General features: G+C 49.0%; 5 protein-coding genes across 5 annotated transcripts; 4 read left to right on the forward strand and 1 right to left on the reverse strand.

Annotated features, from left to right (window-relative positions):
- The first annotated feature begins 463 nt into the window (after positions 1-463).
- EDB82DRAFT_275854 (uncharacterized protein) lies at positions 464-2,612 on the forward strand. Its single transcript, XM_025728812.2, has 2 exons — positions 464-1,112; positions 1,164-2,612. Exons 1-2 carry the CDS (start codon positions 711-713, stop codon positions 2,397-2,399), a joined length of 1,638 nt encoding a protein of 545 aa, XP_025583141.1. The 5' UTR covers positions 464-710; the 3' UTR covers positions 2,400-2,612.
- Positions 2,613-3,429: 817 nt separating this feature from the next.
- Positions 3,430-5,538, forward strand: EDB82DRAFT_275867 (mitochondrial carrier domain-containing protein). The gene is made up of 2 exons (XM_025728813.2): positions 3,430-3,969; positions 4,028-5,538. Exons 1-2 carry the CDS (start codon positions 3,708-3,710, stop codon positions 5,176-5,178), a joined length of 1,413 nt encoding a protein of 470 aa, XP_025583142.1. The 5' UTR covers positions 3,430-3,707; the 3' UTR covers positions 5,179-5,538.
- A 150-nt stretch (positions 5,539-5,688) lies between these two features.
- EDB82DRAFT_509798 (WD40-repeat-containing domain protein) lies at positions 5,689-7,104 on the forward strand. Its single transcript, XM_025728814.2, has 4 exons — positions 5,689-6,184; positions 6,237-6,336; positions 6,387-6,794; positions 6,842-7,104. Exons 1-4 carry the CDS (start codon positions 5,893-5,895, stop codon positions 7,035-7,037), a joined length of 996 nt encoding a protein of 331 aa, XP_025583143.1. The 5' UTR covers positions 5,689-5,892; the 3' UTR covers positions 7,038-7,104.
- A 125-nt stretch (positions 7,105-7,229) lies between these two features.
- Positions 7,230-9,100, reverse strand: EDB82DRAFT_509803 (Thiolase, N-terminal domain-containing protein). The gene is made up of 4 exons (XM_025728815.2): positions 8,784-9,100; positions 8,670-8,719; positions 8,533-8,605; positions 7,230-8,454 (listed from the first exon to the last, which is right to left on the reverse strand). Exons 1-4 carry the CDS (start codon positions 8,846-8,848, stop codon positions 7,452-7,454), a joined length of 1,191 nt encoding a protein of 396 aa, XP_025583144.1. The 5' UTR covers positions 8,849-9,100; the 3' UTR covers positions 7,230-7,451.
- A 274-nt stretch (positions 9,101-9,374) lies between these two features.
- EDB82DRAFT_509805 (P-loop containing nucleoside triphosphate hydrolase protein) lies at positions 9,375-13,452 on the forward strand. Its single transcript, XM_025728816.2, has 5 exons — positions 9,375-9,506; positions 9,573-9,709; positions 9,767-11,907; positions 11,985-12,072; positions 12,571-13,452. The coding sequence occupies exons 1-5, from the start codon at positions 9,487-9,489 to the stop codon at positions 13,134-13,136; spliced, it is 2,952 nt and encodes a 983-aa protein (XP_025583145.1). The 5' UTR covers positions 9,375-9,486; the 3' UTR covers positions 13,137-13,452.
- Positions 13,453-13,457: the final 5 nt, after the last annotated feature.

Below are 13,457 nucleotides of genomic sequence, written 5' to 3' on the forward strand. Positions count from 1 at the left end.
GATACCGCTATACCTGCATCTGCTGTAGCGTTAAATTTAAGTGCCGGTTAAATATAAATGAGATAACGTAAAACGAGGAATCATAAACAATTATATAAATAATGTGAAGTTAACTATTGTAGAGGCAGAATTACGAGTGTCTCGTTAAGGTACTCAAAACTGTTCAGAGTTGCCTAGTACGTAGCAGAAAAAATAGCCTCCTAAGTCTTAGGGTATACGAATAAGTAGTCTAAGAACTATAGTCTAAGGAGCATAAAGTAACCTAGGTACTAATAATTTCGTCTCTTATGCTCCCAGCGCTCAATTTTCTGATACCTTGGGGTTTGCCTATCATGAGGATTTGTAATAGTGGACGTTTCCACCGTATTTTAGCACACTAAACCATATTCATCCACCGTTATAGACACCTCCAAATATGTATGACTCTGTCGGCGAACCACAGCTTTCTATTCGTGCTCTTTGCATCATCATCATCCATCACAACTCATCAACTTTCTCTTTACCGTACTTTCCTACCTACATCAAGTACCTAATCACCTCCTTTTTTCCACTTTCTCAATTTGACTCAATCGCCGAATTGATTACTCCTCTTTATTAAACTTATAAAACGTGATAATGAATCCTCAGTAAGAAAAGAGAGATTCCACCGCCACTATCTATCTATCTACTATACATAAATATCCGTTAAACGGTGCTGGAGGACTAAAACCATGTCATCATCAACAAACGAAAACTTGTTAAACTCGGAACTCGAGTCTTTTCGACAGAAATGGCTCTCAGATCTCAAAACCAGAAACGACCATCCAGAGCCACCTGCTGAGACATCCGGAGGGTCATCCTCATCGAGACGGCCTCATCATGGTCCTATCTCATCATTGCCTCACAAGCCCGCACCTGCGCCGACAGATGTTGGTGAAGATGAAGATGATTACGTGCAGAGCCCTTCTTTTGACCGGGAGGAACCTGCTTTGACGCAGCCGTCCCAGGAGACCCATCATGATCGCAAGGGAAAGCAGCTTGTTTCTGCTCTGGATCATTTTGAGGAGGCGATGCATAAAGAGGAGCAGGGCAATATGGGTGATAGTCTCAAGCTTTACCGCAAGGCCTACCGCGTATGTATAACCTCACCAGATTGCACGCAACGTTACTGATTCGGTTCATAGCTTGATAATGGTGTTGATCGGAGATATCGTGAGAAGCACTTCCCTCAAAAGTCAGCTCCACGACCCGTTTCGCCAACAGCTACCAAAGCATCCACTCCAGCAAGCGTGCCAGAGGCACAACCCCCCAAACCAGAGGAGCCCGTAGAGTCAAAGCCTCTGCCTATAGGAGAACTCATCGCTAGTTTCGCCGGTTTGAAGATTGAACCAGCTCCGCCTCCTGTCGAGGGCATGCCAGAGCCACCCTGCCCGCTGGCTGATCTTCCCGATGAAATCCTCATTCACATCCTCCGCGACATCGCCATAGCAGACGTTGGAGATTTTGCCCGACTATCCCGCGTGTGCAAGCGTCTTGCCTACCTCGTCGCTTCAGAGCAGCGTATCTGGCGCCGCGTAGCTCTTGGTTCAGAAGTCGGCTTCAGTTCTCAGCTGTACCGCTTCGAGAAGGGCGTAGAGTGGGATGAATTACCAGAAGAAGAGCAAGAAGGTCCAGAGATTCAAGATGGCTTCGTCGTAAGCCCCTCTGAGCTTGCACAGCGCAGAAAAGATGCCAATATCGCTTTCACCGAGTCTTTGACACCGTCTGTGTACCCTACTTGGAAGAACCTCCTCCGCTCACGACCACGAATCCGCTTCAACGGCTGCTATATTTCCACTGTCAACTATATCCGTACCGGACAAGCCTCGACGAACCAGCCTACATGGGGTAGTCCGATCCATATCGTGACTTACTACCGTTATCTCCGCTTCTTCAGAGACGGTACTCTCATCAGTCTTCTTACCACCAACGAGCCTGCGGACGTGGTGCATCACCTCACACGTGACGAGCTCAACGTCCACCGAGGCGCTGCACAACCTCATCTACCATCAGCTGTGATGGCTCTCGCTCTTCGCGGCCGATGGCGCCTATCATCCGCTGCTGACAGGGATGATCCTGCAACCATAGATCTTCCAGTCTCGACTGTTGCAGGCTCAACTGCTGCAGGCGCGCATGATCGAGATCGTGATCCAGAAGGTGACGTCTTCATTGAGACCGAGGGCGTTGGATCAAAATACATGTACCGCATGGATCTCTCGCTTCGAAGTGCCGGCAAAGGTGCCCGCAATAACAAGCTCATGTGGCGTGGTTTCTACAGCTACAATAAGCTCACAGATGACTGGGCTGAGTTCCACTTGAAGAACGACAAACCCTACTTCTTTAGCCGTGTCAAGAGCTATGGGTTTGCGCTGGAAGCATAAGAGACGAGATTTGTAGGTCACTTTATGCTTCTTAGACTATAGTTTTAGACTACCTATTTGTCAACTCTAAGACTTAGGAGGTCAATTATTCTGCTACCCACTAGGTCTCGTTCACGTCCAGGAGCTTTACGCCGGATTCAATATATACAGAGCATTCAGGAAAGACTCGGAGGAGAACCGAAAGTGGGTTGACGAACATGGCAAGTGCAAAGTAAGAGCACTAGGTTTCAACGGTGGAGAGTGAGTGTCAGTTGAGTCAAGTAGCAGAGTAGATGATGGAAGAAGTTCACGAAAAGGGAACTATTAGTGTTGTATCGGTTCCCAAGAGCGGAAATTGGATCGCAGACGAGAACCCTGACGAGTTTGTACGAGCTGTTGTTGAATTCGTTGGAAAGGAGTAATAAGTCAAAGGTACAGGGTAAAGATTATCTTATCAAAACCATCATCATCCACTCAAAAAGAGGCTTGGGCCACAACCCTTTTGACCCGGAGGTTTCATTTTCATATCGCAACCAATCAAAACTCTTCGTGACATCATGTTAACGGAAATCTGCGGCTCTCACAAGCCCAGGTGACAGCTAAAATGACCGCATATTTTCGGTACGTACCTTTCTATTCTGTACCTGTGAAAGGCCCAATTCACCGAGCTTCCGACTCCGGGGAGGCGATAATCGTCACTTTTTTTTTTGGTTTGTTTGTTTGCTTGGTAAGGAAGAAGATTGCGATAAGAAACACAGAGAGCACAGTATAGAGACAAAGATAAAAATAACAAGATGGAATTAATCTTTACCTCCTAAAGATACTATCAATACTAAAGCGCAATTAAAGAGGACCCAACGAGATATTCTTCTCAAGACGATACTAGCCGACAGACCGATCTCGACTCCTCCTCCGGCCGGCCTCGGGGATTTCAACCCGGAGCCTGAGTGTCTTTTTTACGTTTTTAATTCCCCAACATTCTACAGAGTGCTCTATCGATTTTTAATTGTTCGGGTTTTTACTTCCGAACAATTCTCCAACAAACAAATCAACAAGCAACAATCTATCAAAATAGCAAGGAGCATTTGTTCCCCTCATTCTATTCGATCGCCACTACGACCAACTGCGAAGCTATCCATCGAAAACCGCTACCGTCGTCGAGTCATCGTCATCGACACTTCACAACTACCTAATCCTACTTACCTACTGTTCCCTCTCTTTACATATCACTCTTCTCTCCTATCGTCCATCGAGATTGGATTCAACTCTTGCATCAATTGCCCGGCCATGAACTGAAGAGATTGCATATATACTCGCATCCCACCAAAAATGGCCACTATCGGTACAAATCGCCCTGGTGGCTACGACCATCACCACCACCACCAAAACCCCCTCCAAAACGACGACGAGTTCTCATTACGCCATATGATGGATGCTGAACCAAACAGTCCCGACAATTCGAGGGACATTCTCAGCGGTAGTAGCTCAATACCAGCCGCAGGAGATGGAAAGGGCAGCAGCGTTGTTGATATTACTGCGACGCAAAAGATGGTGTCGGCCATGTCGGGCAGTCTATTAACGTCATTACTTGGTATGTCTCTTACACTTAATCACTAATGAAACCACATACTGATCCGTGTCTCGTCCAGTCACACCTCTCGACGTCGTCCGCGTGCGCCTCCAGTCGCAAAAAGCTCCTCGATCCACCGTCGACTTTTCCAAACTCGCCATAACCACTTCCTCCCTCTCCCCCGCCCAAACCGCCGAACTCGGTATCACATCATGCTGTCGCGAAGTCTTCTTCTCCGGAGGTAATGCCGAATTCTGCCTCGCAGCGCCTAGGATAGACGGCATTACGTCTGCGCCTCCCGCCCCAGCTGAATGCGCCGTTGAAGAAGTTCAGCGCCGCACTTTCAGCTCTACTTTTGACGGTCTGCGAAAGATTGCCCGCAATGAAGGCGTCGCAACTCTTTGGAGGGGCTTATCACCTACGCTTGTCATGGCTGTTCCTTCAAATATCATTTACTTTACTGGATACGATTACCTGCGATTCAACTCGAATAGTCCTTTTTCACGATTCTCCGATACATCGGCACCTCTGACGGCTGGATCCGCTGCTCGAATCCTCGCAGCTACGGCCGTGAGCCCAATCGAGCTTGTCAAGACACGAATGCAAGCGGCTTCTGGAGCATCGACATCAAATCACCTTGTGGAGGCATTCGAAAGTGTCAAGGGAATGGTCGGGACACATGGGTATACTGCGCTGTGGCGAGGCTTGACCTTAACTCTGTGGAGAGATGTTCCTTTCTCGGGTCTGTACTGGTGGGGGTATGAATCGATACGATCAAGATTGACGGATTACCGAGAACAGCGCCAAGGCAGCTCCTTGTCATTTGAAGAAGAGCTGGCAGAAGCAAGGAGGAGATCGCAAGTCCAGGAGAACCATACCGAAACCTTTGTCGACGCTTTCACAGCAGGTGCCCTGTCTGGAGCCTTTGCCTCATTCGTCACAACGCCTTTTGATGTCGGCAAGACGCGAACGCAGATTTATCAGGATACTTCAAAGAAAGTCAAGCAAAGCAGCGCCAGTGCAGCCGCGCCCGAGCAGCGCAGTATGGTGAATCTTCTCTGGCACATCTTCAAGACAGAAGGTGCTTCAGGCCTATGGAAGGGATGGATCCCACGAACCCTCAAGGTTGCTCCGGCATGCGCCATCATGATCAGCAGCTATGAGGTCGGTAAGCGAGCATTCCGTGGTGTGAATGAGCGACGTCTGAACAGCAGCACCAACGCCGAATAAAGCTCGCAGATTTCCCAAAATGATGGAACAAAATAGTGAAAAGGAAATACCCCGAAGAAGATGGTGGAGAGAAAAGGGAAAGCATTTATAAATGATGATTTGGCGTTACAAACAGGGAGGACGGCTGGCGACGAGGCGAAATAAGAGCTCCTCTCTGGAATTACAATTGGTCTTTTTATTTAGCTAGCGATCATGTTAGAAGGGGGAGATGACTGTACGCAATACCTCAGATAGATAATAATTGTACTACTACTTGTAAGATTAGAACAGTCGTTTCATACAGTAGATTTCTCATGTTTTAGTAAATGATCGAACCTGATTACTTTTAGACAATAGTGCTACTCCTCAATGATAAATGGGATATAAGATCTATCTTAGAGAAATTTATCACTCCGTCTAAAACATTCATCTCTATATTTTGTGTTGGATCGAGTTCCAAGAGTTGGGCGGCGATATTCAGTTATCGAGGCCGCCATTCTCAAAAAGTGGGACTTTGAAGACTTCGATCTTGGACGGGCACATCAGGGCTTATACAGAGATCAAAAGACAATAACGAGGGTATTAAAACAAACAAAGGTATGCCCGGTTGTCTTATTCCCTTTAAATGATTTTTCATTGTAGCCTGAGTGAAGAGGCCCTTCAACATTCCCCTTCACAAAAGCCATTCAAAATCTCAGCACCTCAACCTCACTAACACTCTTCACAGCCATCATCATGTACTCACTCACCTGCGCCGACGGCCTCTCTCTCGGCAGAGACGTATACGTCCTCGACATTCAAAGAACATCTGCCGGTCTCGCATCCATCTCATCAGATCAGTTCCTTTCTGTCCTCGACCCAACCCGTCTCTCAGCAGGTCCTCAGCGCCGTCTTCCAACTCAGCACGGTAACTTGACGACGTTGCGTGTGTTTGATAGCAATGCTGCGCTTGTTTGTACGGCTGGTGAAAATGGAACTGTTGCAGTATGGGATTTGAGACAGGGCTCCAACGTTGTGCAGTTCCAAGGTGAGGTTTGTCCTCATCATCTCTGATGAATACTGACTGACGGATTTTACAGCGAGTCAAGCGCCCATCTTTTCCATGGCTTGTAATCTAGATACACAGACCATCGCAGTAGGAACAGAACTTCAGAACCACGCAGCATCTATCCATCTCTGGTACATCTTCACTTTCCTCACAGAAAGGAACTTCATCTAAACATTCATAGGGACGTCCGATCTACCCCGACCTCCAAAGCACACTACCAGGAAGTCCACAGCGACGACGTAACAGATCTTTCCTTCAACCCCTCTAACCCGGCACTTCTCCTGTCCGGCTCAACTGACGGTCTTGTAAACATCTACGACACCCGCATCGCAGATGAGGACGACCTTACCGTGCAGACCTGCAACGTCGACTCTTCCATCCACCGCGCTGCATGGCTCTCAGCAACAGAAGTCGCAGCGCTTTCACACGACGAGCGCTGTGCTCTTTACGACGTGAGCGAGGAGCGCGCAAACGGTGATGCAGTACAGGACTTTGGCGATATGAGATCTGTCCTTGGATGCCAATACGTCGCCGACATTACGCCCAAGATGGACGGTAGCGGCGCTGTTCTCGGTGCCGGAGCCCAAGAGTAAGTACAACACCACATACAAACATATCAGTGCTAACAAGGTACAGTAAGCAAGCATTTGAGCTCGTATTCCTGGCCAAGAACCCCAATGGCGAGGGGTGGGCTCTGGATCGGGAAAACAGTGTCGGTTTGCCTGGTGCTCATGGTGATGAGATTGTGCGATCGTTTTGCTTCTTTGATGAAGCGCATGTTGTGTACACAGCTGGTGAAGATGGAAATGTCAAGGCTTGGAGACCCAATTGATCAAAGGCGAATGAACAAAATAGAACCGAGATATAGCGTTAAAATTATGCGTTACGGACCATTGAAATTTTTAGCTACACCAAACCCTGTGATAGTTGCAAAAAGGTAAGTAGTAAGGTTTCTATAATCACTGCCGCATAGCAGTACTGTGGCATGTTGCACTTCATCTGACATTTAGGCTCAATGGGTAGATGTGTTCAAATACAGAGATTATGCTGATCTCCTGTTCTTGATTAAAAGTATTTATATCTACTCTAATGGTTATGCAAGTGGTATATCTTCGAGCAAGAAATCATAAGCCGCATCGATATACGCCTGATCTGGCAGTCGATCTAACTTTTGCAATTCACTGCATTGCATGCCCATTCATATTTATGTCGTCCAAAATCATCAATTATCAATCCGTCGCCCCTTTTATTGCAGGTTCTCAATGACCAAAGCGGAAGCACCACCGCCACCGTTGCAAATACCAACGGCACCAATCTTGGCCTTCTTCTCCTTGAGCACGGAGGCAAGGGTGGTGACAATACGAGCACCAGAGCAGCCAAGAGGGTGGCCGATGGCAACGGAACCACCATAGACGTTAACCTGCTCAGGCTTAAGACCAAGGATCTTCATGTTGGCGAGGGCAACAGCAGAGAAGGCCTCGTTGATCTCGTAGTACTCAATCTGCTCAGCGGTCAAACCAGCGTGCTTGATGGCCTTGGGAATGGCCAGAGCAGGAGCAATAGTGAAACGCTCAGGCTCACGCTCAGCATCACCCCAACCAAGAATCTTGGCAACGGGCTTGAGGTTGAGCTCCTTGAGCTTGGCCTCAGAAACGAGGACAACAGCGGCGGCACCATCGTTGATGGGGGCAGCGTTGGGAGCAGTAACGGTACCGTCGGGCTTGAAAGCAGGGCGCATGGCCTTGAGCTTGTCAACGTTCAGGTTCTTGACCTCATCATCACGCTCGACCTTGATGGCGGGCTTGCCACGGCCACCAGGGATCTCGACAGGGACAATCTCAGTGAAGAGACCGGCCTCAGTAGCAGCCTGAGCCTTCTTGTAAGAGTTGATGGCGTACTCGTCCTGAGCCTCACGGGTGAGCTCGTGGTCATCGACACAGAGCTCAGCAGAGATACCCATGTGGTCCTTCTTGAAGGAGTCGGTCAGACCGTCCTTGAGGACACCGTCGACGAGGGTCTGGTCGCCGTACTTGGCACCGTTTCGGAGGTTGGGGAGGTAGTGAGGAGTGTTGGACATGGACTCGGTTCCACCAGCAACGACGATATCGGAGGTGCCGAGCATGATGTTCTGGGCACCAAGGATGATGGCCTTGAGCGAAGAAGCGCAGACCTTGTTCACGGTTGTGGCGATGACAGTTTGAGGGAGACCAGCGCCAAGGGCACATTGGCGGGCAGGGCCCTGACCGACACTGAAAGATTTAAATCAGTAAAGAACTTGTTGCCTCGAGTGGTCGAGATCATGATGGCGGGGTAGAGGGAAAACCTACCCAGCAGAGAGAACATTGCCAAAGAAGACCTCGTCGACATCCTCAGGCTTAATACCGGCACGCTCGACGGCTCCTGAAGGGTGAAATTAGTATATTGGCCGCTTCATGTCGTCTTTCGCAGTGTGGTTTGTCCATACCCTTGATGGCGACTGAGCCCAGTTGAACAGCGGTCTGGCTTGACAAAGAGCTATGATCATGTTAGTCAACGTAAAAATACGGCAGCAATTGTCCAAGTTAAAAGCATTGCTTACCCAAGGAAAGAGCCGATAGGCGTACGGGCGGTAGAGACGATGTAGACGGGGGGAAGGTTGGCCATTTTGACAGTTGATGATGGATGAAGTTTACAAGAACAAAAGGATCGTCAGATGGGAGCTCTCAGTTTATCAATCTATATAAAGGAGCTAGACTAAGGTGGAGCGGAAACCGGCGGCAAATTTGTTGAGAGAATAGAAGCGAAGCTGCAACCTTCCTTGGCTGCAAGTCTGCAAGCGAGACTGGACTTACCTCCAGAAGGAATTAGCTTCAAGGCTAACATTGGATAATGAAGCAGAAAAGTAATCAATGCCCCTCTTACCCGTATTACTGTGTGGTTACAATCCTCGAATTCGGGAGGCCTTGGAGGGCCTGGAGGGGCACGGCTCTTGCGAATACGCTGCAGGTGCCGCTGTCGGTTGGTGGCATGGGAAGGTAGGTAGGTCCCTTGTCGAATTCCGGCCCCACTTGTACCTGCCTCCCGCCTCAGTTAGAGGTACCTGACTTTTTATGATACATAGCACGTGATATCGAAAAAGTTGGCGACAGAGCTAGCTGCGCGCAACGCCAGGCGAGCCAAAGTGAGTTTTAGGTGACAAGATTGACGACGATTCAAGGCTGCATTTACATTCATTCCTTGATCGCCAATCTTTTTGCGCATTCACTACAACATATTTGCGCATTAATCAATAATCGTTAAACATGGATGATCTTTACGACGAGTACGTATCTTCCTCAGTCGCGTTTCGAGCTTGACATGTTGACGGCGCGCTGACTTGTAACCACAGGTTCGGTAACTTCATTGGTGAGGAGGTCGAGTCAGAGGAGGGTTCCGAGGTGGGCGTTGATGCGGGCGACTACGTCTATGATGATGAACCAGATGAGACCCCTGGGGTGACGGGCCAGGAGCTCATGGAGCTTGACGGTATGAACCCATGCAAGCTTTCATCCATGGACATATGCTAATTCCTGCGCTCTACAGATGGACCATCAAACGCGATTATACTTCACGAAGACAAACAGTACTATCCGACCGCCGAGCAGGTGTACGGAGCCGATGTCGAGACCCGTGTGGAAGAAGAGGACGCACAGCCGCTGTCCCAGCCCATCATCGCGCCTGTCGAGCAGAAGAAGTTCAACATCGAGGAAGCCGATCTTCCACCCGTCTTTTTCGACCGCGAATTCATGACAGACTTGATGAACTTTCCCGAACAGACACGAAATGTAGCACTAGCAGGACATTTGCACCATGGAAAGACGGCCTTTATGGATATGTTGGTCCTCGAGACACACGACATTACAGACCGATTGGAACGAAGAGTGGGCAAGCACCGCGACGAACAATTGAGATATACAGACATCCATATTCTGGAGAGGGAGAGGGGACTATCTATCAAGGCTGCACCAATGAGTCTGGTGCTGCCCAGCACCAAGGGCAAGTCGCATCTTGTCAACTTGATCGATACCCCTGGACATGTCAACTTTGTCGATGAAGTCGCTGCCTCCTTCCGATTAGTCGACGGTGTTTGTTTGGTGGTGGATGTTGTCGAAGGAGTTCAGATCAACACAGAGCAGATCATCAAGCATGCTGTTCTTGAGGACATCCCCCTGACACTTATCATCAACAAGATGGATCGCCTTATTCTCGAGCTGAAGCTACCGCCCAAGGACGCATACTTCAAGCTCAAGCACGTTGTTGAGGAGGTGAATACTATCATCACAAACACAGCACCTACCAAGGCTGCTTCAAAGCGAATAAGCCCCGAAAAGGGCAATGTCCTCTTTGCCTGCACGGATATGGGCTGGTGTTTTACACTACCAAGTTTCGCCAAGATGTACACAGATACTTTTGGCGATATCAACGTCGACGAGTTCGCGAAGCGATTATGGGGCGACATCTACTACAACCCCAAGAAGCGAAATTTCTCACGAAAGCCTATCGACGAGCGTTCATCACGTTCATTCGTCCACTTCGTCCTCGAACCCATCTACAAAATCTTCACGCACTCTATCAGCGACAGCCCTGAGGAGTTGAAGCCGGTTTTGGCTTCACTGGGCATTGAGCTGAAGCCTTCACAGTACAAGGCCGATGCTAAGGTGCTCCTGAAGCTAGTCTGTGAGCAGTTCTTCGGCCCTTCAACCGGCTTTGTAGATATGATTGTCAAGCACATCCCATCACCCATCGAGACTGCTGAGCGATTACTGGAGAGATATTACACTGGTCCCTTGGACACCAAGGTCGCTGCGTCAATGAAAACTTGCGATCAGGATGGGCCATTGGTCGTGCATATCACAAAACTCTTCAACACAGCAGACGCCAAGAGCTTCCATTCTTTTGGCCGTGTGCTAAGTGGAACAGTCCGACCAGGCATGCAAGTTCGTGTTCTTGGTGAGGGCTACTCCCTGGACGACGAAGAAGATATGGCTATGGCGAATATTGCAGAAGTTTTCATCGGCGAGACAAGATACAACATCCCTACAGATGGTGTTCCAGCCGGTAACCTCGTACTGCTTAGCGGCGTTGACAACTCTATCGTCAAGTCAGCCACCATCCTCCCTCCTAAACTGGAAGACGACGAGGATGCTTACATCTTCAAGCCCATCACACACTTCACGGAGTCGGTCCTCAAGGTCGCTGCTGAGCCCATCAACCCTTCAGAACTTCCCAAGATGCTTGACGGTCTGAGAAGGATTCAAAAGTCTTACCCCCTTATCAAGACCAAGGTCGAGGAGTCAGGTGAACACGTTGTCCTCGGAACTGGAGAGCTGTATATGGACTGTGTGTTGCACGACTTGCGTCGTCTATATGCTGATATGGATATCAAGGTATCTGATCCCGTCACACGGTTCTGTGAGACTGTTGTCGAGACATCAGCGACAAAGTGCTATGCTATCACACCAAACAAGAAGAACAAGATCACCATGGTTGCCGAGCAGCTGGAGAAGGGTATCTCAAATGATATTGAGAGCGGAGCAGTAAACATCCGCGATCCTATTCGAAAGACGGCCAAGTTCTTCGAAGAGAAGCACGGCTGGGACAAGCTGGCTGCCCGCAGTATCTGGGCATTCGGGCCTGAAGAGACAGGACCCAACATTCTTCAAGACGATACTCTCCCCACCGAAGTAAGTTTTCTGGGCATATCATGCCGAATATTTCTCGCAGTCCCCTAATATCATGAGCTCGGCTAACCATATTTCAGGTGGACAAGAAAACCCTCAACGCAGTCAGGGAATCTATCCGACAAGGATTTAGCTGGGCAACCCGCGAGGGTCCCTTGTGTGAAGAACGTGAGTCCTCTTTTTCTTTTTCTGCAGTTTGATCTTCGTTTTGGACGTTACGTTGTATCGACAGTATACCCGCACTTCTCAACTGAAGAGTGGATATCGTGGTCGTTTCGTTATCAGCTAGTTATACTGGCTGTGGATCACGACAGCGTCAGGGGCGATGCCTTGTGGAGTTTTGAACTCTCCACATCTGACATTCGCCATGCCTTGCCTGCTTGCTGACATATTGCACGGCTGGCAAAAGACTTGGCGTCTCCAGATGATGGCGTTCGCAGGGTGTTGATGGTGCCACCCATCTCCGCTGTGTTGGTCGTTTGCTTCAATGGCACAGTGCAACGGCAAGAGCCGCTTGACCGCCATCAGGAACAACCGGATAACAATGGCCGGCGATCTTTTCCCTCCTGGCGGCAGATAATAACGCCCTTGAACCCCTGCCCCAAATGATCAAGATACACACACAAAGACTATCTATACAGAACGAGTACTAACATGAGACAATAGCGATACGAAACACAAAGTTCAAGGTTACAGACGTGCTTCTGGCCAACGAGGCCATCTTCCGCGGAGGTGGCCAGATCATCCCCACTTCTCGGCGAGCGTGTTATTCATCCTTCCTCATGGCCTCGCCTCGACTTATGGAACCTGTCTATTCAGTCTCAGTAACAGGACCTGAGGAGTCATACATGGAAGTTTACAACGTGCTTTCACGTCGTCGCGGCCATGTTCTATCAGACGGTCCTGTTGCTGGCACGCCGCTATATCGCGTGAACGGATTGCTACCAGTCATTGACAGTTTCGGTTTCGAAACAGATCTACGAATCAAGACTCAGGGTAGCTCCATGGTAAGTCTCGTCTTTGACAGCTGGAGTATCGTGCCTGGTGATCCTCTCGATCGCGAGCAGATCATCCGCCCACTCCAGCCTGCTACCGCACAAGCCACCGCTCGCGATTTCGTCCTCAAGACACGAAAGCGCAAGGGTCTCAGCGAAGACGTTAGCGTCAAGACGTTCCTTGAGCCTGAATTCTACCAGAGTCTAATGGAGAGCGGAATGTTGGGGGAGATCTAGAGCACTGAAAGTCTGGATGGTTTAATTCGCGAGGCAGGGGTGAAACAAGGGTTGCGTGTGTAGGCTCCTTCCAGGATCATATTGTAGCTTAACCCCAAAAGGTTGGGACCTTTTGCTATGATCAGAAATATATAGTCATAGACTAGGGCTTGGACAACGTGTGTTTTTGCTACAAGGATGAAAGTTGAAAGATTGGTGGCGTACTGCAAAAACGTTGGGAGGCTAATTAAAACGACCGGAAATGTTTCAGATATACCAGCATAAACAGGGAATGATAATCAGAAATCAAGGCCAAATGTTTGATGCTCTCTGACCTTTGTT

Source organism: Fusarium venenatum, assembly GCF_020744135.1.
Source record: "Fusarium venenatum strain MPI-CAGE-CH-0201 chromosome Unknown EDB82scaffold_3, whole genome shotgun sequence".
NCBI classification, from domain to species: Eukaryota; Fungi; Ascomycota; class Sordariomycetes; order Hypocreales; family Nectriaceae; genus Fusarium; species Fusarium venenatum.

Excerpts from the sequence above, each read along its gene's own strand:
- EDB82DRAFT_275867 (XM_025728813.2), top strand. The coding sequence starts at position 3,708 with ATGGCCACTATCGGTACAAATCGCCCTGGTGGCTACGACCATCACCAC. Across the intron at positions 3,970-4,027 it reads TCTATTAACGTCATTACTTG|TCACACCTCTCGACGTCGTC; the intron begins GTATGTCTCTTA and ends TGTCTCGTCCAG.
- EDB82DRAFT_509798 (XM_025728814.2), top strand. The coding sequence starts at position 5,893 with ATGTACTCACTCACCTGCGCCGACGGCCTCTCTCTCGGCAGAGACGTA. Across the intron at positions 6,185-6,236 it reads CAACGTTGTGCAGTTCCAAG|CGAGTCAAGCGCCCATCTTT; the intron begins GTGAGGTTTGTC and ends CGGATTTTACAG. Across the intron at positions 6,337-6,386 it reads GCAGCATCTATCCATCTCTG|GGACGTCCGATCTACCCCGA; the intron begins GTACATCTTCAC and ends AAACATTCATAG.
- EDB82DRAFT_509803 (XM_025728815.2), bottom strand. The coding sequence starts at position 8,848 with ATGGCCAACCTTCCCCCCGTCTACATCGTCTCTACCGCCCGTACGCCT. Across the intron at positions 8,720-8,783 it reads CCTATCGGCTCTTTCCTTGG|CTCTTTGTCAAGCCAGACCG; the intron begins GTAAGCAATGCT and ends ACATGATCATAG. Across the intron at positions 8,455-8,532 it reads GGCAATGTTCTCTCTGCTGG|TGTCGGTCAGGGCCCTGCCC; the intron begins GTAGGTTTTCCC and ends TAAATCTTTCAG.
- EDB82DRAFT_275854 (XM_025728812.2), top strand. The coding sequence starts at position 711 with ATGTCATCATCAACAAACGAAAACTTGTTAAACTCGGAACTCGAGTCT. Across the intron at positions 1,113-1,163 it reads TTTACCGCAAGGCCTACCGC|CTTGATAATGGTGTTGATCG; the intron begins GTATGTATAACC and ends TTCGGTTCATAG.
- EDB82DRAFT_509805 (XM_025728816.2), top strand. The coding sequence starts at position 9,487 with ATGGATGATCTTTACGACGA. Across the intron at positions 9,507-9,572 it reads ATGGATGATCTTTACGACGA|GTTCGGTAACTTCATTGGTG; the intron begins GTACGTATCTTC and ends TTGTAACCACAG. Across the intron at positions 12,073-12,570 it reads GGGTCCCTTGTGTGAAGAAC|CGATACGAAACACAAAGTTC; the intron begins GTGAGTCCTCTT and ends ATGAGACAATAG.